The sequence below is a fragment of the Protopterus annectens genome, chromosome 1.part2, assembly GCF_019279795.1.
Source record: "Protopterus annectens isolate FY-2018-M chromosome 1.part2, PAN1.0, whole genome shotgun sequence".
Classification (NCBI taxonomy): Eukaryota; Metazoa; Chordata; order Ceratodontiformes; family Protopteridae; genus Protopterus; species Protopterus annectens.
Genome location: NC_056727.1, coordinates 364007235 through 364030122, shown reverse-complemented (window position 1 = coordinate 364030122; position 22888 = coordinate 364007235). Strand labels below are relative to the sequence as shown.

General features: G+C 39.9%; 1 protein-coding gene across 1 annotated transcript in view; it reads right to left on the bottom strand.

The window, feature by feature from the left end:
• Nucleotides 1-22888, bottom strand: part of MCM8 (minichromosome maintenance 8 homologous recombination repair factor) — a 929462-nt gene that overhangs the window by 580511 nt on the left and 326063 nt on the right. Inside the window, exon 10 of the mRNA XM_044056450.1 lies at nucleotides 7429-7627. Coding sequence (XP_043912385.1) covers nucleotides 7429-7627 — 199 coding nt within the window. The remainder of the gene's footprint in view (nucleotides 1-7428; nucleotides 7628-22888) is intronic.

Below are 22888 nucleotides of genomic sequence, written 5' to 3'. Positions count from 1 at the left end.
CCCATATAATGATCCTCCATGCAAACACATAGAAGGAAGCATTACCCCAATTAGCTCCAGAGGGAAAGTGTGGGAAAGGTCTCAGACAGCAAACAGAGAATCTTGCTTTGGGGCCAGTAGTAACCCTACTTACTCTGCCAATTTTGAAAACTGTCTGGGCTGACAAATATTCTGGAAATTGCCACTGTTTGATATGTTTTGCCAGACCCTTTACTGATTTTATACTGCCAGTCACAAGTAAACCATAGCTGGTGTGGGCTCTTGTTACATTTCAGAGAATGAGTATTGAGAAGCTCCATCTTTTACAAAAACATTCAGGAAGGTCTTGCCCTCCTGCTTCTGCCTTTCAAGTTCACTTTTTATAGCGGGAACAAAGAAGAAGATTCCTTCAAATGCGATATCCATAAAATTGGTCTCTGAGTTTTCAGCAAAATCTGAGTAAAAGCTTGCCATGACTTTATGTGGTAAGGCCTGTACCTAATGCTGTAGCTGAATCATCCACAGTGTTATGGTCTAACAGCATTGCGATAGATGATAGGGGTGACGTATGATACCTTATATTGTTTCTGAATTCCCCATCTGGTAACTGCTCCAGACCAGCTAGTTTAATCAAACAGATCTCTTTGCAAATGAAGCACATGAGATAAGTACTTTTTGACCGCAAAATAAAAGAGGGGGAAGCATAAACTCTTTTCCCCACTTGGTTGAGCAACAAGGACTCATAGTTGGGTAAGTGGAGAGAAGAGTTTTGTACTGGGCCATTTTTTAAAGTAGCCACTGAGGCTAGAGAGTCAAGTTTTGAAATCTGCATCCAGCATATCTGGTCCCAAGGTGGCCAGAATTCAGAAGGGGCCACTACATCAGGGTTTTTCCATGCAATCTTATTCACCAGTCAAACTACCTTGTCAACCTGAAGGAATCATCCAAGAGAAAAACCTGGAAGAGTAGAAGGCCACCTGCAGAATGAGCTCATGAGACAAAATAGTCTTTAGTAGTCATCCCATCTGTATTCTGATCATCTCTAGAATTTTCACAAACTTAGGGTCATCCAGGGGAATCTCCTCCTTTGTCCTGATCATTATCAATGGTGGGAAATTTAGGAAGGAAATCTGGATACTTCCTTTTGTATCTAGACTTCTTTTTTGACAAAGAAAGGAAGGTTCCAAAGAGGAAGACTTTTCATGTTTGGATGAGTGTGGAGCATGTTGTAGAAGTTGGTCAGTCCCTCTGTCCTAGGAATAAGATTGGTGAATGGTGAAGACTGTGCACATGTAATCCTTGTGCTAAGACCGTGATGGAAAAAAGTGGCACATGGAAGGATGTCTCATTATTGGCACTGGAACATAAATTAAAGCCAAGTCCTGGGCTAAGGATCAACACCAAGGAATGAAGAGACCACAAACTTTGCCTACACAAACCTTAAAGGTCAACATATCAATCAACATCAAGGTGGATGTCAAAGGTCAAAAGGTTGAACTCATGAATTAAAGAATTGTTCATTCAGACTGCATCAAGACCAGCAATAGTCCTGAGACACTGACTCCACACCCTGACAACAATGGCTCCCTGACACAGAATGCATTAACACTGAGAAATCTGACGTAATTTCAATGTCTGCTGGGATGAAGTCAAAGGCTGTGGCCCCAGCATCAAGGCCAGAGCTTACCTCAATGGATGAGTAGATGGAAACACTGACAAATGTGGGTCAAAAAATATTCTCATTAGAACAGGAGCCTGGATGCCCAGTGGGGAAAAACCTAGGACTGGAGGCTGAAAAGTTATGTAAAGATGGCACACTAGTCACCCTGGTGTTAGCAGTTTTTGAGACTTGAGATTATATTTTCACTAACTGTTGACAAACACATTTTATTATACTGTAAATCAACATATGTGTGTCTATGAGACCTGGAGGAATGGGAATGTGGAGTTCTCAACTCTGGTTAAGAAATTACAGAAAATGCAATGTCTGATCATCTATGGCTATAGAAGTCTTTAGGCAATATTACAGCAACCTGTGTTACTACCTTTCCATTCTCTCTTTCCAATATTGTCTAAGCTCCTCTGTTTGATTCTTAACAGTTATAATGCAATATTTTATATGCACCGTTAATTATCTGTTTTTAACACCAGCTTCTGTTCTTAACTCAACCAGAGCTATTCTTTTACATAGCACTCTCATATTTCTTTTTTGCCGCTTTTCTGTTATCAATCCCTGGTAGGGAAGGCAGTATTTAACCTGCAGTCCAAGCTTCTGTTTGGGCTCATTCCACTCTATTACCTTTCCTCTCTAGTTATTTACTACCAGTACCCTTTGTTCCTTTGCTAATTTTTTCCAGTAAATTCCAGCTTCCTCTTGCCTATTTCCTATATCTCTCCTTGAATTAATTCATATTAGTAAAATCTTCTTTCTCCATTCCCATGTTGGCTTAGTTCTTGCAATACTTACTGCTACTTTACGAATATAATATTTCATATGGTTGTTATTCTCCTTAAGGACCTGCATGCAAAATCCTATTCTCTCCTTATTTCTCAATCCCCCCACCCTCTTTCATCACCATTTCCTTCCACTTTGATTTATAACCTTCCTCTTGTGTTATGTATATGGGCCTTTACTGCATAGCTTTAAAGTATCCCTTCAAATTAGGTAATCTTAAACCACTTTGTTCTAATGGAAGAGTCAATTTTTCTCACTTAATTCTTGCCCTCTTCCCCTCATAAATACATTAATTCAAATCTTTATTAATTTTCATCCACAATTTCTCCTCTGTTTCATAAAAATATGCCAGATCTGTATATAAAATAAGGAGACTAAAAAATGTTTCCGTTGCTTATATTTTACTATCCATATCCATAATCCAGAGTTTCCAGCTTCTCCAATTTTGTATTATCTATTCTTTACTCTCTTCCCACATATCATTGGCTGCCATAATAGAATCCATTTTTATCCATACACCTAAATACGTCATCTTATGTCGCCATAAATACGGGTACTGCTGAACCAATTCATGAGTGTGGACAAAGTTTACTGCTATAGCCTTTGTTTTATCTTTGCTCATGTTTTTTGAAGCAAGCAAAGGCTGAACAAATACCATAAGATAATCACAATCTGTGACCTTAACAACACTCCCCTAGAACAAGTATCCTCCTTCAAATACCTGGGGGTCAATCTACCCTCCCTCTTCTCAGCTTCAATATATACTTATATTACTCTGAAGCATATCGCCTACTCTGAGGTGATCAGATGATCTCTGCCTAACATATAAAGCTATGTCAAACCCAGAGCTGTTGGACATGCTACACCTAAAGAAATCCCAGTCCCTCCGAGCTACACACTCTACGGACCTAAACCTTGTCACCACAATAAACAGGACATGCTGGAGGGATAGATTCCTGTCCCAGAGACTTCCCATACTCTGGAACAGGCTACCCATCTATGTCAAGCAAAGTTCTTCATTAGCACTCTTCAAGAAAAATCTTGATGAGTGGATGGGAAATAGGAAATACACCCCGGGGATCACTTCTGTTTCTCTGCTTGACATTGGCACAGAAAAATAACTTTCTTGGGTGGCGTAAGCCAGGGAACCTTGTTGGCTAGGCTTACATAGGCCCTCGGGCAAATAGCCTAGTACCTACCTATGAACCTATATGGAAAAGAACCACCCCCTCCTCTTCTAGGCACAAAAATAACTTCATTCCTCTCTTTTACCACCAGAGCAGCAACAGGTAAAGGACTCCTTCTTCAGCTTGAGTTTGGCCTTCCCCTTGTATCAGCAGCATCTTCCAAAAACACATCCATTATCCAATCCCTTGAAAACAAAATCTTTGGATTTGCTACTCATTCCCACAAAAAAGAACACCATTGCATAACACTTCAAAAATCACACTGGCTTCCACCTAAATGTCTGATCTGTTTATTGGCTCCCAGTTTTCAAACTCCTGCATGAACAAGCTCCCTCTAACCTCAACAATTTTAAGACAAACCTTACCTTCAAACTCAGAAATATGAATCCTTCAGGCCCTGTCACACAAATCCCATGTTCCCAGCTATGCACTTCAAATAATGCCTTTTCAATTCTAAGACTAAAACGTAGGGAAAGAGAGCCAATTTTACCTTAAGTTTGGTAGTTTACTAAAATCTAACATACTTAATCAAGTAAATGTACCTGCTTTATTTCAGGTCACATAACCCAACTCAGCACTCTCCTGCCATATATTTCCTACACCCAGGCTCTAAGCATGTACTGTAAGATCTTTCTTCCCTCCTATAGTCTAGCAGCACTTCAGTCTCCCTACTTAGTCCTTTTCTGCTCCTACATTCTCTATACCCAAGTATCTGATTCCTTTCATATTTTTATTTCCTTCTTCTACCCATTACCTGACTATATAGGAAGACTTGTACATAGTGTACATTAAGCTCAAAGTCTTGTGACACTGCAACTGTACTTGCTGAAATTGTGTACCTTTGTATGTTATTAACTTCATCTTGTATCCTACACTTCATTTGTATTTCTGAACTCTTTGTGTCAGTGGTTCTTCCACAGCAGTGGGCTGAGACTGAAACTAGTCAGAACTAATCAGTGCTTTAACATCATAAACAAATTTAAATAAACAAATAAATGTTACATCCTGAAAAGACTTGAAACTATCTTAAAATGTTTTACAAGACTTAACTATCCTTTTCCGGGTTTATCAAGTATAAAATATTATCCTCTGCAAATAAAGATAACTTTTCTTAATTACTATACCAGTTATATCCTTAAATTTATGAGTCCCTTATTTTCTTTGCCAGTGGCTCTAAATATAAAGCAAACAACCAAAGAGAAAGACGACACTGTTACCCTGGGTTCCTCTGTTCAAACACAATCAGTCAGAGAGGATCCCTCACACCTTATTTCTTGCTTTTGACCCTTCATATATCCCCTTCATTAACCCAATTATTCTATCAGTAGAATGCAAATGCTGTTATTGCCCTACTCATATAATCCCAGCTGACTCTACCAAATGTTTTCTCTGCATCAAGACTTCCCAACAATGCTGGCATTTTCTTACACTCTGCTTCTCTCTGGATAACATTGTTCTATTAATGTTGTAAATTGTTCAAAACCCCTCAAAAAAAAAAGCACAGTGATCCAGATCTATCACTTTTTCCAACATCTTTGGCATTCTCAAGGCTAGCATAAGCAAAAACACTTTATAATAACAATTTACAATTGAAATGGCTCTATATGTGGCTGGGTCTGAAAGGTATTTACCCTCTTTGGATAATACAGCTATCACAGCTTTCTTTCAAGATGCTGATACTTCCTTTCCTTTTTAAATATTGATAAAAAAAATCTTCCTGATTTTTATCAATTTTCTTCCCTCCTAACTTTCAGTCTTCCATAGGAATACTGTCTGTTACTGGAGACCTTCCTACTGATTATTTATACATCGCCACTGTTATCCTTATCTCTTCCTATCTTAATTACTAACCTTAATCTTCCGCTAACCATAGCATTATTAAGTCTTCCATAAATATTTCCAATTTTGCCTTTTCTTAGTTTCCATGGTTCACTGCTTTAAACAAATGTTCATAATTTTTCTGAAATACCTCTAATTAGGTCTATGACCTTGACAGAAACCAGACAGACAGGACTACCTTTTCGCAGTATCATCCTGCCGGCATTATTTCCTCTGCATACTATTAAAGGTACAAAGGTACACTGTGGTTGATGAAATTTTATATGCTCATCCTCACTTTGACAGCAGTGGGAGTCTGGCCCTCCACCACCATATTTTGAAGGTGCTGGGAGACTTTAGCTCTGAAGAGTAGAGCCACTCAGAAACAGCAGTCTAATAAGGTGAATTTTTTTCTTCACTACATTCAATTGAGTAGAACCAAGAAATACTGGATCCTATTGCTTTGGTAGCACCTTCTGTCAAATTATAAATAACTACAATTGCAAGGCTGCCTGGTTAAATGAGGTTGTAGCTTAGGTCCAAACTTTTTCTATGGCTGGGCGCTCAGGCAGCTCCTCTAAAAAACACACTGTATTTTATCTGCCAAATCGCTTTAGAGAGATACTTTATGTGTCCAGTAGTTCAATGCCCACAAGGCTAAAGTGGCAGATATGAATATGTGCATTCCAGTTCTACACACTGCTCAGAACGCTGTCAGGCAGTTGGACAGGGGGAGTCTTGGAGGTGGGTAAAACATTTGCGTAGACCTACTGCCACAATGGTAGTATCCGCTTTGGCAGATTCTACACAAACTGAACGTAACCCAGTCAACATTCTTTGGTACAAGTGTTGCCATGTCAGAGTTCTCCCAAGCTATTTTATTAGTGTTTTTTATCATGTCAGCTATAGGGAGACACTCCACCCAAGGATGTTTGGTGGTTATATCATCAGTCTCAATGAAGTCTTCTCTGGGGAGATGGAAATGGGTCTAAGGACAGCCCTCCTACACATCACCATTAGTTAACACTCTTCAAACTTTGGGTATACAGAAAGAGAAAGTGGGAACAGCCCCTTCGTTTACTTCCTTCACAAGGTCTATGATAAGATAAATATGCATGTTTTAGCTAAAATCTTAGTAGGTCTCTCCACTAGAGATTCAGAGTCAGAGGACTTAAAATTCCACTTCCAAATTAACGAACAGAGGACCTACGGTGAATTCAAGGCTTTGGTACCAGACAGGGTTGAAAAACCTACCACTAGAATAAATTTGTATGGAATGGTCCCTAATAGTAAGAAACACACTATAAGTCGATGTCTGGTTCCAGTGCTGCCAGCTTCTGAATAGCTAGTGTTGGTACCACTGACATAAAATACACTGCATACAAAGAGGACCCTGGAGCCTGTCACCAGGATATGCCTATAATATTAACTTGCTGATGGTGCAAAGGGAGAGCTCCCATCTGTGGTACTGATGACACAGTTTTAAGTAGTGATTCAGATACAAAACAGCTAGCTTTGGGGGAAAGAGCAATTACATGTCTGCCTTCTTCCCTACTGGGGAGAATTGGAATTTCTTATTGATTATTAGCCCTGCTGATTAAGTTAGGGGACACTGCACCATATAAAAATGATGGGAAATGCTAAAAGATATCCACACTGGACCACAGACATGGAAGCAAGTGAACAGGTCTATGCTGATGTCAATACTTGTCATGCAGTGGTGAGTTACAACTGTGTAGTTCATAACATTAAAAGCTCCCACATAAAGCAAGACAGTATATGTGACTTACTACCTAGCTCTTACCGTCCAATAGAAGAAAAAAGTGAATGTATCAAGTATGGCAATTTCTAGGACACAGAAAGAAAGCAGAATGATACTGGGATAAAAATAAAAGTAATCTACTCAATGCAGCAAAGCCTCACTGTCCCAGTATATCTTCATTCACCATTAAAGATACATTTTATGAATACTAGAATGACAAAACATACTTGACAATTAATTTGAACAGATTTTCTTCTGCTTGAATCTCCTGTATTGCATAAAGATCCTTCAGTGAAAAATCCAAGGACACTCCATGACCTGCAGTACCATCCGCATCTTTTGCTTTCTGCCCTTTGCTGTTACTGACTGAGTTACCTTCGATGTACAACAAGAACATGCATTTATCTTTTTTGTTCTTGCCAGACCCTGTAACACAATAAAAACAAGAGATACTAAAAATGAGGAAATAAATGTGGTATTATAAACATTTTACACTTTTGAAATGAGAGATTTGTTCCAGTTTCATATGTATACCATCAAGTATGCCAGAAAAACTGCTTAGTTTTGTAATACTGGAATATATTATTCCTTACATAACAGATGAAAGACATATTAGCTGGTCAAAAAAAGAAGCAAAATGTAAACAAATACATGATTTACCCTGTTTTAAGGAAAGTAGCATTATTCTAAGAAAAGGTAAGTTGGATTTCCTGTTGGGATGAGGGTACAGGTGCATTGCTCTGATCTCCCGTTCTTCCCCCTCCATTTGTTAATCATTAGGTTTTTAGCACTGTATAACTTACTTACCTGAAACATTAATTGCATTATAACTTAAATAAAGAAAAGGGCTGCAGATTGAGGATCTATCCTGGGTCCTTTACTATTTAACATCTTCATCAACGACTTTTATCAATGCATCCCAAATGTAAAACTCATCCAATACGCAGATGACTCTACCATCATCTGCTCTGCTGAGTCTCTCCCCAGACTCATGCAAGTAACCCAGGCCACCTTTAGCATCACTGAGACATGGATACTAAACCATCATCTAAGCTCTCAATGCACCCAAAACCAAACTCATGATCTTCAACCCTTCCAAAACCACTAAAATAGATAAAAACAACTTTTCTGTAGTAAGCCAAAACTTGACTCCCACTGAAATAGTCCCCCATACTAAGTTTCTCGGTGCCCTCATCGATGAACAATTAAAGTTTGGCATCCACCTTCAAACTAACATCAAGAAAACTCACCAGAAACTCAGAATGCTTTACCGTCACAATTGCTACCTCAGCTCTTCAACTAAGCTTACCCTCTGTACCATTCACCTCTTTCTCTCTCTCATGTATCGGGCATCTATCTTTACCAATATTCAAGCCACCCTTAAAACCAAACTAGCATCCTGCTACAATAAAATCTCCAAGTTTGCTACCAACTCTAAATAGTTCTCCCACCACTGTGATTCCTTACATTCCTTTAATTGGCTGGAGCTCCCCAACTATCTCTCATACATTCAACTCACCACTGCCCATAAACTCATTTTCAAGCCATCTCAATGCCCCTCCCTCTCTTCCACCCTTACTATTCATCTTCCTGACCAATCTCTCAGGTCTGATAACCAAAACCTCCTTGAAGTGTATAAACCAATACGTACTCCTGGCCAACTTCTATTGTCATTTTCCCTAGCATGTAAGTGGAACTCACTTCCTCCCCATATCTGAACCACCCAAAACCTCTCCAACTTTAAATCATTACTCCATTCTTATCTGTCTTCTTCTTGGGAGTGCTCCTGCTCCCACCTCTCCTAACTCCCCCTCCCCCATTCCTCCCTACCCACATACTTCAACCTTCTCTCTCAAAACTCTATCTAACATTAGCTATCCCATCTTCCTCCTTCATCTTTCTCTGATAATTACCTTCTCCCTTTTACACCTTATACAGTACAGGCATCTCTTATTGCTCTCATAACACAGTGCTTTTTATCTCACAAGGGTTCAACATCTATACTTAAGGTACACAATACAAATCCTACCACAACTTCTATCTCTGTATCAGTTGATGCCTATTAACTTTTATGTTATAATAATTATGTTAATAGTTTTTTGTACATTTGCTTTTGCAATATCCTACAATATTTTTTTATTAACTTTGTATTAATTATGTATTAATCTTTCTTTTAACTTATTTTGTATTTGTGCACACGGAACTTTTCCCCCCAGGCCGCTACTGAAAAAGGGCTCATCTCAGCCCACTGGACTTTCCCGGTTAACAAACTGGAAATAAATAAATAAAAATAAATAATAAAAAAGATTGAGAAGAAATACATCTGTGGCCATCAGCTTGGGTGTTCTGAAGAATAGCCCACCAAAGAGACCCTGCATTCCTAATTCTGATACCCCAAGTCAGATATTACTTATGAATAACTCACAACCAGCTGCCAACCGAGGTCAAGTTCTCTCAGAAATAAAGATGATGAACTCTACCTATTTGGCGTACATGGAAAAGGTGGATAGCAATCTGACCCATATTAAAATGGGGCTCGCTTTGCATTTGAACCACTGCTCTGCTGTGGATATCTAGATGGACTTAAGTAGGCTCAATGGAGGCTCGACTACAGCTTGTAAAGGTAAAATGAACAGAGTTGGAGGATTGTGGGTACCATAAAAACCTCCACTTTACCACTATCCCCTGGAGGGATGAAGGATCAAATTATCTACTATACATATGGAGGCAGACTGCTCAGTAGACAAGTTTGCAAGGTGAGGATATCCAAAATGAAAGGCTGCATCAGGTTTTTATGCCTCAGTACTTGCATTTGAAGATGCTCAGACCGGTGATGGTTAGATTGAAATCTGTGCCTTGAAGAATAAAGATGATCAAGCCCTCTGAAAATGATAAAGAGTGGCAAATCTGGAGTTCTGTATGACCACAACTATTTCACTAAGTCATGGATATAAACACCAGTCTTTCAGCCTGCTATAAGCACATATCGTCAGTACAGATGGTTCACTTGTAGGAAGGGGCAATTATTTTTTCCATCTCTGAGGAACCTTTAGGGAGTATAAAACAAGCATTGTCCTCTCTTGAACTGGGTGCTGCATCACCTGTTATTGTTCCTTTAGAGACTGGCACTAGACGAGTGAGAGATGCAATTGAAAGGAGTTGTGACCCATTTCCTCTGTTCAGAAGGACAGCTAAAGACAAGTAGCGTCTGCCACAGAATACCTGGTAATAACCTGATTATATAACCCCAGGCATTAGTTACTTGAAACAGCAGGTCCTCAAAGAATATGCTTATATGAAAAATTATTGATGTAGAGTTATTCACTGGCCTCTTGCACAGGACTAAAATTGCCTAAAGAGTTTATAAATGGTCTGGGAACAATGATTTCTCGGTTTAAAAATGTGTTGTCTGTTTTAATTACCCTGTACAGTTCACACAGCACAGCACTGGTTTAGAAATCATACTATGCTTCTGCTGTAGGAAACCCACCTATCTGCGAGGGCTCATGTAAAGCTGACTATATTGGGCTATACACTGTTAGCATATGCTTCCTACCCTGAAGGGTGGTGCAGAGAGGTTATCACTCTGTTTAGGAGGAGTAAAAGTACAGTTTTGTACCTACCATAAATGTAGATGTCCGATAGACATGCAACTGCAGTCATAACATGTGGGTTGTCCTGCCTCAGGCAGCCCTCGGTTGGCCGGATTCCAAAGTCTGGGTCCGACGTCGGCTGATGTCGCATTTCTCTCCGACGTCAGAGCGGCTGGAGTACATAAGCATCAGCCGACGCCATTTTCTTCAGTGTTTCTTGCCCCAGATGCCAGGTGCCCTCCAAGGAAGGCTGTAATCAAATTGGAAGACAAAAACAGGATTCCAAACAAATACATGAGCAATAAAACAAATACACCATAACAGATATCCCCAGCTAAGAGTAAGGGGGATAGGAGTGGACCCTAGGCATAGAGGGGTATGGAGGGAGGGACTGCAGTTGCATGTCTATCGGACATCTACATTTATGGTAGGTACAAAACTGTACTATGTCCTTCAAGAATGCAACTGCAGTCATAACATGTGGGTAGAATACCATAGCTTAGCTGGGGGAGGAGGTATGCTCTAGGAAAGAGATGGTGTGGCAATCAAACCCTGCAGGACTGCCGAAGCAAAGCCTGCTCTAGATCTGGAATATAGAGGGAGATTGTAGTGTTTGGAGAATGTATGCACGGAGCTCCATGTAGCAGCTTCTAGAATGTCCTTTGTTGGCACCCCTCTTAAAAATGCTGTAGAGGTGGCTGTAGCTCTGGTGGAATGTGGTCTGACATAGGCTGGAACAGTCTTTCCATGAAAGGAATAACAGAATCTGATGCAATGTCCAATCCATTTAGAAATAGTCTGTTTTGAAATTGCTTTTCCTTGGACTGCAGGGAAGCTACAAAAGCTGTTCAGACTTCCTACTGGCCTTGGTTCTGTCCAGGTAGTATCGTTGTCTATGAATGTCCAAGGTATGCAAAGTCTTTCCCCTTATTCTCAGGATTGGGGAAGAAAGCAGGCAGATGAATGGCTTGATTTAGAGAAACCCTAGATACCACCTTTGGCATAAAAGTAGGGTTGGTCCTTAATGAAACCCTGTCTCTGTGGAAAATAATAAAGGGTGGTATTGCCATTAGGGCCTGTAGCTCGAAACCCTTCTTGCTGAGGTAATTGCCAACAGGAAAGCTGTTTTCCATGAGAGAAATTGCAAGTCAACTGAAGCTGCTGGCTCAAAGGAGGTAGAGTCAGTTTTCTAAGACAAAATTGAGGTCCCAGGCTGGCACTGGGGCCTTTCTTGGTGGCTTAATGTTCTTGATTCCCCTGAGGAATTGTCTTAGTAAGGGGTGAGAGAAAACAGGAGGATCGGTGTTGTATCTAGCTGAAATAGCAGATGCATGTATCTTTATTGAAGAATATGAGAGGCCGCTCTGTAACATATCTGCCAAATATTCCAAGATAAGTGGGATGTTCAGTAATGATGCATCATGTCCTTTGCTGGTATTCCAATTGATGAATCTTTTCCACTTTGCTAAGTAAACCTTTCTGGTGGATGGTCTTCGAGCCTCTGTTAGTATCCGCTGAACTTCCTTGGAGAGAGATAAGCTGAAGTTATTTATGGGATCTCCCAGGCTGTTAGCTGCAGTGTCTGAAGGTTTGGATGCAGTGTTAAATTGTGTTGAGTCAAAAGTAGGGGCCACTGAGGGAGGGCCCACCTCCTGGTGTGACATATGCTCCGTAGTAGTGGGTACCAGTGTTGTCTTGGCCAATCCTATTATGATTCCCTTGGGCTTCTCTGCTTTGATCTTTAGTAATACTGAGGTCATCAGTGGCAGAGGTGGGAATGCATAGATTGCTAGGGAGTTCCAGTTGAATGAAAGGGCATCTATTTTCCAAGCCTTTGGATGGTATGTCCTTGTGCAAAATTTTGGTAGAAGATGATTGAGGTGAGAGGCAAATAGGTCCACTTCTGGCTTGCCCCATGTCGAAGTGAGTTGTCTGAAAGCCGGATGTAACCTCCACTCGTGTGGATCTGTGAAATTCCTGCTTAGGCTGTCCGCCAACACATTGTCTTTTCCTGGAACAAACTGGGATTGTAACTGGATGTTTAGACTCAGTGATTTCTCCCAAAGCTGCATTGTCAGTCTGCAAAGGGGTAAGAGTGGGTGCCCCCCTGCTTGTTTATGTACCACATCACAGTGGTGTTGTCTGTCCGTATCATTAAGTGGCCTTGCTGGAGTTGGTTTTGAAAAGCCTCGATAGCATGCATTACTGCCAGCATTTCCTTTTGGTTTATATGCAGATGTGTTTCCTTTGGAGACCATTGTCCTTGTATACTGCCTTCCATGTGCCCCATCCGAGGTCTGAGGCATCTGTAGTCATGGTCTGTGTTATCTGTGGTTTTTTGAATGACATACCTGTGTTTTCCTGGCTCACCGAGGCCCACCATAGGAATTCCTTTTGTAGGCATGGAATGAGTGGTATGATTGTCTCCAAGTTGTTGCTGTGCTGAGACCAAATGCTTTTTAGGTACCATTGAAGCTTTCTCATGTGTACTTTTGCTAATGGAACCAGTAGAATGCAGGATGCCATGTAACCCAGGGCCTGTAGGAATCTCCTTGCAGTCATCTGGGTGAGTTTTGCTAAACCTTTGAAGTATTGAGTTAATTTCTCTTGCTTGTCTTCTGTCAGGTCTGAGAGGCTGTGTCTAGTTTGGCTCCTAAGAAGATTATTTGCTGGAATGGCTGCAGTCTTGACTTTTGGAAGTTGACTGTGTATCCCAGAGCTTGAAGTAATCGTATGACATAATCCAGGTTTTTTGTCAACATCAATTTGTCGTCCGCTTGTATGAGGCAGTCGTCCAGGTACGGGTAAATTTGTATACCCTGGAGCCTGCAATGAGCAATTACTGAAGCCAGGCATTTTGTAAACACTCTGGGCGCAGTAGATAAGCCAAATGGCAATGCTGAGAATTGATAATGCTCTGGCCCTGCAAGAAATCTGAGGTATCTTCTGCAGCTGTGTCTGATAGGGACATGCAGCTATGCCTCCTTGAGGTCCAGAGTAATCAGCCGACTCCTTGCCCAGCATGGGAAGGAGTTGCTGTAGAGTCAGCATTTTGAACTTTGGTACTATGAGAAAGGTGTTTAATGCGGACAAGTCCAGTATTGGTCTCCATTGAGATTCTTTTCTTGGAACAAGGAACAGTCTTGAGTAAAACCCTGTTCTTGTTCTTGTTGTGGAACTCTTTCTATTGCTTTCATTCGAGTCAGCAGAGTGATTTGCTTGATAGCCTCTGCCCTTTGATGTTGTGGTAGATTTGGCATGCCTTGTTTTCTTGGTAAGGTATGAAAATGAAACCTGTACCCTCGGTCTATAATGTCCAAAATCCATTTGTCCTTTGTCAGTCTGTGCCAGTTTTCTGCAAACAGAGATAATTTCCAAGGGAGCTTCTAGTTGTTCCCTGGTAGGCGGTAGTAGAGGAAAGTCATTGAGTTTGTGGTTGTTGGGCAGGTGAAACCCTGCATCACTTCTTTGGTTTCGGCTGCCATTGTCGTCCCCTGTAAGGGCCTCTGTATTGGCCTCTTCCTCGGCCACGTCTGTTCTTACCACTTTGAAACTTTTCTGGATTAGGAAAGGACCAGTTTTTGAAGGCCAATTCCTACTGAATCTGGGGGGTTGAACCTGGAGGAAATCCTTTACAGTTTGAACTGATTTTGCTTTTTCTTGATGGTCTTTAACACATCCTTAGCATTTGCACCAAAAGCTTGTTCTTTTCCAAAGGTGCATCCAGAAGTTTTGCTTTTACATGATCTGGTAGAGGTTAATCTTTTAACCAAGCATGTCTACATCACTGCCCCTGTCATAGCTGCCCTACATGAAGCTTCCAGTGCATCATATCCACACTGCAGGAAGTGATTGCTTACTTGCTGAGTGTTATGTACAGCTTCCTGCAAAGTCTTCCTGTCTAAAGGATCAGGAGAAGCTAATGTTTTTGTAAATCTTCTAAGAGATAATCCTGATATTGGAACATATGAAAAGGCAATTTAAAGGTCTCATAGATAAGGTAGTGGATGTGTAAACCTTTTACCCCATCTCTCTAATGACCTTGCTTCCCTGTTGGAGGGCAAAGGATTTTTGAGGTGGAGGCTGAAACTCCTTTAGGCCCCTGTGAAATAGTTTCCAAATCAGCAGTATGGGCCCTGAATAAATGGGAATGAGTTTCTGGGACCCTGTAATACCTGTCTGGCTTGGCTGGAGCAGGAGGAAGAGAATCAGGGGTAGCACTAGAATCAGAATACAAATCATCCAGAACATCAAGTACAGGAGGAATAGCTAAGGGCCTGTGCTGAGGCTTCTTAAGGAAAGTCCTAAGGCGTTTCCTAGAATCAGAATATTCCTGACCCTGCCACTTGAAATGTTCCCTCATGGTGTGCAGAACTTCCCCAAAAGAAATATCCTCAGGAGGGAGGCCGAAGGTATGGAATCTTCTGCATCCGAGTCCTCATAGGTCTGGAAGAGCTCTTCCTGGCTATCAGAGTGGACAGAGCCCTCAGAGTCTTCATCTGAAGGAGAAGGGTCAGAGGGTTCAACGGCCTTTTATCAGGAGGAGGCTGGGATGCTCTCTCAGGATGGGCCTGAGAACCTCTAATCATGGAAATTAAATCAGCAGCCATGGACATAATTTGTGTCTCGAGTCGGCTGAGGTAAGGATTTGGAAGTAATATGCTTAGTTTTGCTGGCTGCCTTAGCCCTAGTGTAGGCCTTAATAGACATGGCCATAGGAGGCCTGGCAGCTCCACGTGCAGGAGTGACCTTGTCTACAGCAATGGTCTCGGCGGATCTCCGTTCGTATCCGGAGGAAAGTCTATAACTGGCGTCGGAGTAATGTCTGGAATCGGAGTCGCATAATGCGGTGTCTTCGGTTGCGGTGGAGAGACCGTCTCAGAGGGAACCGGGCACTCGCGCTAGGTTTTGGCGTGGAGTCGGGATGTCGGTCCCGGTCTTTTCGCTTTGGGAGTTTGCGATGTCGGAAGATCCGGCGGCATGGTGTAAGCAAATTTATCGCTGAAAAATCTTCAGCGAACTCCGCGCCTGAGAGTGCGCTTGTTGAAGCGAGCACAGGCTACACAGGCCGAGCGTCGTGGTCTGGGCCCAGGCAAGGGAGGCAGTAAGAGTGGAAATCCTTATGAGGTATTTGTTTACCACAAAAGACAATTGTTAACTTTTCAGTAATTTCTGACATCGGCTGAGGCAAGAAAAGGTCCCCAGCTTTTCTGATGACTTCGGTATCGTAGAATATAGGAGCTGACCGACCGGCACTTGCGAACTGCTTCTGCTTCGGGCACCGCGCGGCAAGAAAGACTGAAGAAAATGGCGTCGGCTGATGCTTATGTACTCCAGCCGCTCTGACGTCGGAGAGAAATGCGACATCAGCGCCGGACCCAGACTTTGGAATCCGGCCGACTGAGGGCTGCCTGAGGCAGGACAACCCACATGTTATGACTGCAGTTGCATTCTTGAAGGACATCCCTAGCAAATAAAAGGTCTTCTACTGGCCACTGAAAGTAGATATCATTTTAAGCGTTTCCTTGGGGGATGTTTGACATCTATTTTGAATTTATATCTTCTGCCAGGCACCCTGCAATGAGATGTATGCAGGATGCTGAGGGAATGAATTGTGTTTCAAGATGGAATGGTCTTTTGGGCAGAAGACTAGAAATTATATCCCTAAATGTTAACAAGTACCTGTTCATACCTTGCACCTCCATAATCTCCCTTCTTCACTCACTCATTTACTTCTGTCAATTTCTCTTCCCTGGCTTTATCTCTAACTATACCATAAGCCTCACTTCATACTGCAATCCTGTTTGTATTTTACTAACCTACCTTTAAATTCTCTACAAACTGGCTAAAATTTCTCTAAATATTAAATCATTGTCATGTAACTTGTATCTATTCCTAACTTTGTTGTGTCTTTCAGCTTTTCCCAGTTAGGGGTCACCACAGCAGAACTCCGGTCCGCTAATGATTGGCAGTAGATTTTTACGTGCCGAGTTGTAGGCCCTGACGCACAACTTTCAACGAAGATAAACCCATTCACACATGTCTCCACGCAGAAGACGCTCTAGCTAAGAATCGAACAGGACAACTTCTTACTGTGAGGTGACAAAACTACCGCAGCACAACTACCGCAGTGTATCTATTCCTAACTAATGTTTTCATATTATGTCTAATTTACTATAAGTATTTAAACTGTAGATGTTTTTATATAATTTTTGAAGATTGTAAAATTATTTTTCTTAAAACGTTTTGTAATACTTTGGAGCTTTTCTCAAATGCCAACAGACAAATAAATCCACACATACAGTCTTTTGGTTAGGCGAAGTTCATGCAGGACCTAGATCAGTTAGAGTTCCACTACTGGGGAAGTATATCAAGACGTATCTTGACCACATCAGATTGAATGATCTCAATAGTGCTCTATTCCTCCCTTATGATTCAAGTAGCAAATGCCTAGAAATTCTGTCTTTTCTCGAACTTTAAAACTCAGAACAGTTACCAAATTGTACCATACAAAATATATATTACATTATCATTTGTTGTCCTTATTCTCACAGTTAGTCTTCTGTTCTTTTAAAAACAGTTTTGCTTACAGTATTTTTAGGATTTTTGCTTAGAAATGTTTACATAGATATTTTTATATCCCAAGTAGACTCCAGAGAATTTTTCATCAGGTAGACAGCATATGTTGGAGGAGTGACAGGGAAGAAAGGTAACTGGAGTGTGGTGAATTGGCAGACTTTAAGGATTCCCTGCAGGATGCACTGTCAGAGATGCTGGGTGGGCAGATTGGTGTGGCAAGGGAGATAATTTTTTTGAGCTATGATACATGATCAAAATTGCCTAGACATGGTAAGGCCTTGTTGTGTCTAATTATGGTGTCTGCCAAAAAAGCAATTACTAGAAAATGGAAATCAAAATCAAAACCAGCTATACTAGAAGTAGTGAATATAGTAACAGAGATAAAACAACTGGAATTGAGGTCTTTAGAAAAGGGTAGGATCAAACCACATGGGAAAATGGGAATTGTGGGAACAATCCATACAGGGGAAGAATGAGATTTAAAAGATGGCAGGACTTAAATGAGGTATGCAATGTTTGACTGAAAATGATTGGGCAGATTATAAGTGAAGTATAATGTTTGCAACTGGGAGTGTGTCAGCGTGGTGTATGATGTGAAATGCTTCAAACTAGGATTGTGTTGGTGTGGACTGTTTTCATTTATACAAATGTATGATTCCCTAAGTCGGAAGTGATGCTTTAATAAAGATGTTTCTTGTTTAAAAAGGTGGGGGCAAGAACTGAATAATTTATGTAATGTTGCTTAGGTTATATCAGCTATAGCAGTATATGTAAAGTACAATGTTTGTAAACGTGAACTTGTTAATACAGTTTGATAGGTTTTATACATATATATATATATATATATATATATATATATATATATATATATATATATATAAATTTGCCTATCACAAGTGATAATTCAATAAAAGTGTAAAGTGTTTAAAAAAAAAAAAGAAAAATTCTGTCTTTGGGATGCAGATTTTTTTGTGACATAACATTTAAAACTGATGGACTGATGATGGACTTTCTGAAACTGTGTAACAAAAAGGATATTTATCCGTGGGGCAATTTATTTTGTTGTAGTAACTTAGATGTTAAAAAAAATGTTACTTTGCAGTTTAGAACTGATGAACTGGAAAAAGCCAATGTTAAAAAATGTATGGAGGGTCTCTGTGAAACTGTTAACAATATTGTGAAAGTTAAGAGATGAGAAAACTTTTGAAATGGAGGGTAGAAGTTGAAAGCTGTTTTGAAATATATATAAAAAAACATGGTGAAACACTTGCCAAGTGTTACTTTTGTGGTTGGTTATAAAAGGACATTAAGATATGTTGGCCAACCTAAACCATGTTCCTTTTGTGGGAACTTTTCTCATTTAATTAACCTTGTGACAAGGTAACATGTAACTAGTCTGGGGAAAAAGGACATACAGCAAGAAGGTGTGTGCCTGAATGCAGGTTGTGTAAAAAAGGTACACTTTTTGATGGATTATCAAGAGCAAACAGTAAATAGTAAAAAAGAAGGGGAAAGAGAAGAAAACATGCACAAGGAAGAACAGCATGAGGCTGGGGGAAAATGGTGAACTAAGTGAAGAAGAAACTGCAGAAGAAGAAAAAATTTGAAGGGGATAAATGAGAAGAAAGTACATGCAGGAAGAGAGATCAGGAGAAGGGATTGATACTAATATTTTTTTTAAGTTCTGAAAAATATGATTCTGAGGTTCAAGGATTACTTGTACATAAACCCAGTAAAAATATTAAATTGGTAAAGAGTAAGAATAAGAAAACAAAACTTTAAAAATATTTCCCCTAAACTTAAATAGAAGGAAAAGTAACAATTTTAAAGTACTTTCACTAAATGTGGACAGTATTAATAACATTCTAAATAGGACAGAGATACTGCAATGGTGTGCTAAATGTAATGTGGATGTTATTCTGTTAGAGAATGCAAGATTCCTGCCAAGTGGATTTTGTAAATACAAATTCCCTGGACCAGACTGTCTATATGTTGACCAGGGGTGCAAATGTACCGGATCTGGTCCTCACTAATATGGGACAGTGCTGCATATCCCCTAGAGTAATGTCCTCTCTGGTAAGGGCAGACCATAAAACAGGCTCTTCTGAAGTAAAAATAAAACTCGGAATTCCACATAACCCTGGAATGTTCAGGAACTACTCTAAGGCTAAATTCCTACTAATAAGTGACATTCTGGCAAAATGTCAAGCCCCCATAAACTGTGAAAACACTGTTGCCTATGCGGAACTGTTCACAGAAACACTATACAAGCATGTTAATAATAGCTGCACAGAGGCAGCAGTACCCACGTGGAATAAGTGCAGAACTAACTGAAAAAAGTAAGCCACCCTGGTGGAATCACATCGTCAATAGGCTGTATAACATAAGGGAAAAATTATGGGAAAAAATAGTAGGTGCAGTACTCAGCAAGATAAAAACACTCTCATCAAACTAAACAGACAAACAACTCAGAGGACAGATAAAGTCTATCAAAGCCAAATCTGAAGTAAATTTGGCATCCCAGCCCAAGGACAGCCACAAGGCATTATTTAGATATGTCAGCAACCTCAAAGGTGATACACAATTGTGTGCAGACCTCACCGATAATGGAGCCGCCAATACTGAGCTAGAGACATAGCAAACCTACTGGTAGGCAAATTTAGCTCTAACTTTTCTTCTCTAGCCCCCACAACCTCCCCTCAGGAAATACCATCAAATATAACTTCCCTACAATCACTAGAGAACAGGTCTTCAATGCTCTCTCTCTCTCAGGCCAAGAACATTACATCAATGGGCCCAGACAATATCCCAGGATGTCTTCTAAAATAACATGAAACATGGCCAATTAGCCCCGCAGGAATCGCTATTTAACCATATCCATCAAACAGGCTTCATGTGTCATGAATGGGAACAGCAACAGTCATCCCTCTGTACAAAGGTGGGCCATCTTCAGACCTACCACTGAGTGCAATGCCCCCCTTGGGAATGCACCTAACCAAACACATCCAAAACTAGAATGTCCACAGAGGTTGGTCACTAAAAGAATACAGGGTGTAAGTTACATGTTTTACGTAGTTCAACTGCAACTTGGGCAACAGGAAATCCAGCCCTGTTTTGGCAACAGTATCTCTACTGGACACAGGCAACCTATAAATGGTTCATCTCTCAAGCCTCTGCTTGTAAACATTTCATCTCGTAAGCCTCTGCATACACTTAGCAGGGGTACGACAACTTGTCAGAGATTTGGGATGCATGGCTAGGCTTAAAAAAGACCATAGTGATTTTAGCTTAGTAGATACTTATTGAACCTATAACGGAAGAAAGACTGCAAACAGAAAAAATTGTGGTGTGGAAATATCATACAGAACTTAGGAAGTGAATGTTGTTCTGGAGTGGGTGTGTTGTGTAAAACAAATGTGAAAATACTAGATGCAACACTGGTAAATATGGGAAGGTTAACTGTTGTGGATGTGAGATGGAGAGAACATGTTTACAGAATTATAGCATTATGTGCATATATAACCAGCAAGGAAAGAGAGAATCTGTTTCAACAAATATTAGACTATGTGGTGATTATCATGAAAATTATAATTGCAGGGGACCTTAACTGTGATTTAAGAGGAAAATGTAACTGTGATAAATTACCTGTGTGGAAAAAAGTCAATGGACTTACAGAAGGGGCACTTGGATCTGAAATTGATTATTTTGTATTACTGGAAAGCTTAGAGAGAACATACGGTGACACAGTTGTAATAGGTTTTGCAGACTACTTAGCAATATTGCTGGAGGTGATGAAAGAAAGGAAGTATATTAGAAAGAGGAAAGGGAATAAAATAAATGAGAGATCATAGGATGAAATTGGAGAGTGGGGAGTATTGCAGTTATGGAAGCATCATATAACCATGAAGGACTTCTATAAAATCTGGTCTGAATGGTGGACTGAATTAAAGAAGTGTTTTGATGGCAGGATGATGTAAGAAAGGAAGAGACAGTGAAGTATTGGAAAATGTAAAGAAATGTATTACAGAATTTAGAGAAAAATACAAGAGCATATTATGATATGGAAAAAAGAAACATTTAAAAAAATTAAGGCATTACTGTTGAGGCAGAGATATTTACAAGGGAGAAAATAGGAAGTATCTGCATATTTGGGTAAAATAGTAAAGGGGCTATTAGTATAATGAGGGAAATGAAAAATGTAAAAGCAGAAGTAAAAAGAACACATGAGCAAATTATGAGTACCGTAGTACAGCATGTGGAAAATATGTATGAGTAAAAAGAAGGAAAATAAGAGAGAATGGAAAGTAAAAAAAAAGAAAATCCAAAATGACTTAAAGAAGAATTTCAAAACAGTTACTGTTAGTGAATTGGATGAAATACTTAGGAAAGTAAATGTTGATTTAGTGTCAGGCTCAAATGATACAGGGTATGGAATGATCAAGAATTTAATTTATTGGTAAAGTATTTTGAAATTGTTCTTAATGAATGGCTGAAGGAAGGGTTTATTTACGAAGAGTTATGTAGTGGAATATTAACATGCATATGAAACAGATGACAAGAATGAAATAAAAAAATGGAGACCCGTTACACTAACACAGATTATAAATTTTTATAACAATAATAATAGGAGAATGAAAGGAAGGATGAGGGATATTATGGAAGAAGGTATATATGGCATAAAAGGGAAGGGATATCAAGAATTGTTACTGGTTGTGAGAGAAATTGTAGATGATATAAGTAAAAGAGCGGATGTGAAACTTATGGTAGGTGATATTAGCAAGGCATTGATACAGCAGGACATGACGTTTTGAGGAATGCTATGGGGAAGTCTGTAATAGGTAACAGAATTAGGAGAGTGTGTCAGCATATCAAAATTGAGTGAGACTGTTAGCGAATGGGTTGCTGAATAAAGAAATATGCATGAAGTATGACATAAGATAAGGATGGCTCATGAGTAGAATATTTTTGTATTAGTAATGAATGCAATAGTGAGTGAAGTAGCTTATAAAATGAAAGAAATAAAAGAAGCTAAATATGTGATGCAAAAGGAGGCGGTGATTCTAGTAGTTTTGACATACGCAGACATTATAGTTGTAGTTACTAGGAACATAACATGGAGGAGGGAAGTGACGGTTTGTCTAAAATGGATGTTTAAAGAAAATGGGAATGAGTAAGGATTTGGGTGATGTGGTGAAAATTGGGGGGGCTGTATTTTTCGATGTTTTCGTGTCGTGTCTGTGTATTTTTTGTGTCTTATCTAGGGAGAAAATTTGGGAAAAATTATGTAGCTATGATGCACCAAGAGGGTTTGAGAAAAGAAATGAAAGAAATCTGCCTTCTGTGGGAGAAGTAGAGACTAGTATTAAAAAAGGTTTATCCAGTGAATTCTGCATTAATGAGAAAATAGCGTATATATGAAATGTTTACATGATCTCAGAAAATGTGCAGTTGGTGTTTACATTCATATTTCAAGATTAAATGCAGTGAAAAGAGGTATGTTGTATACGATCGAAGA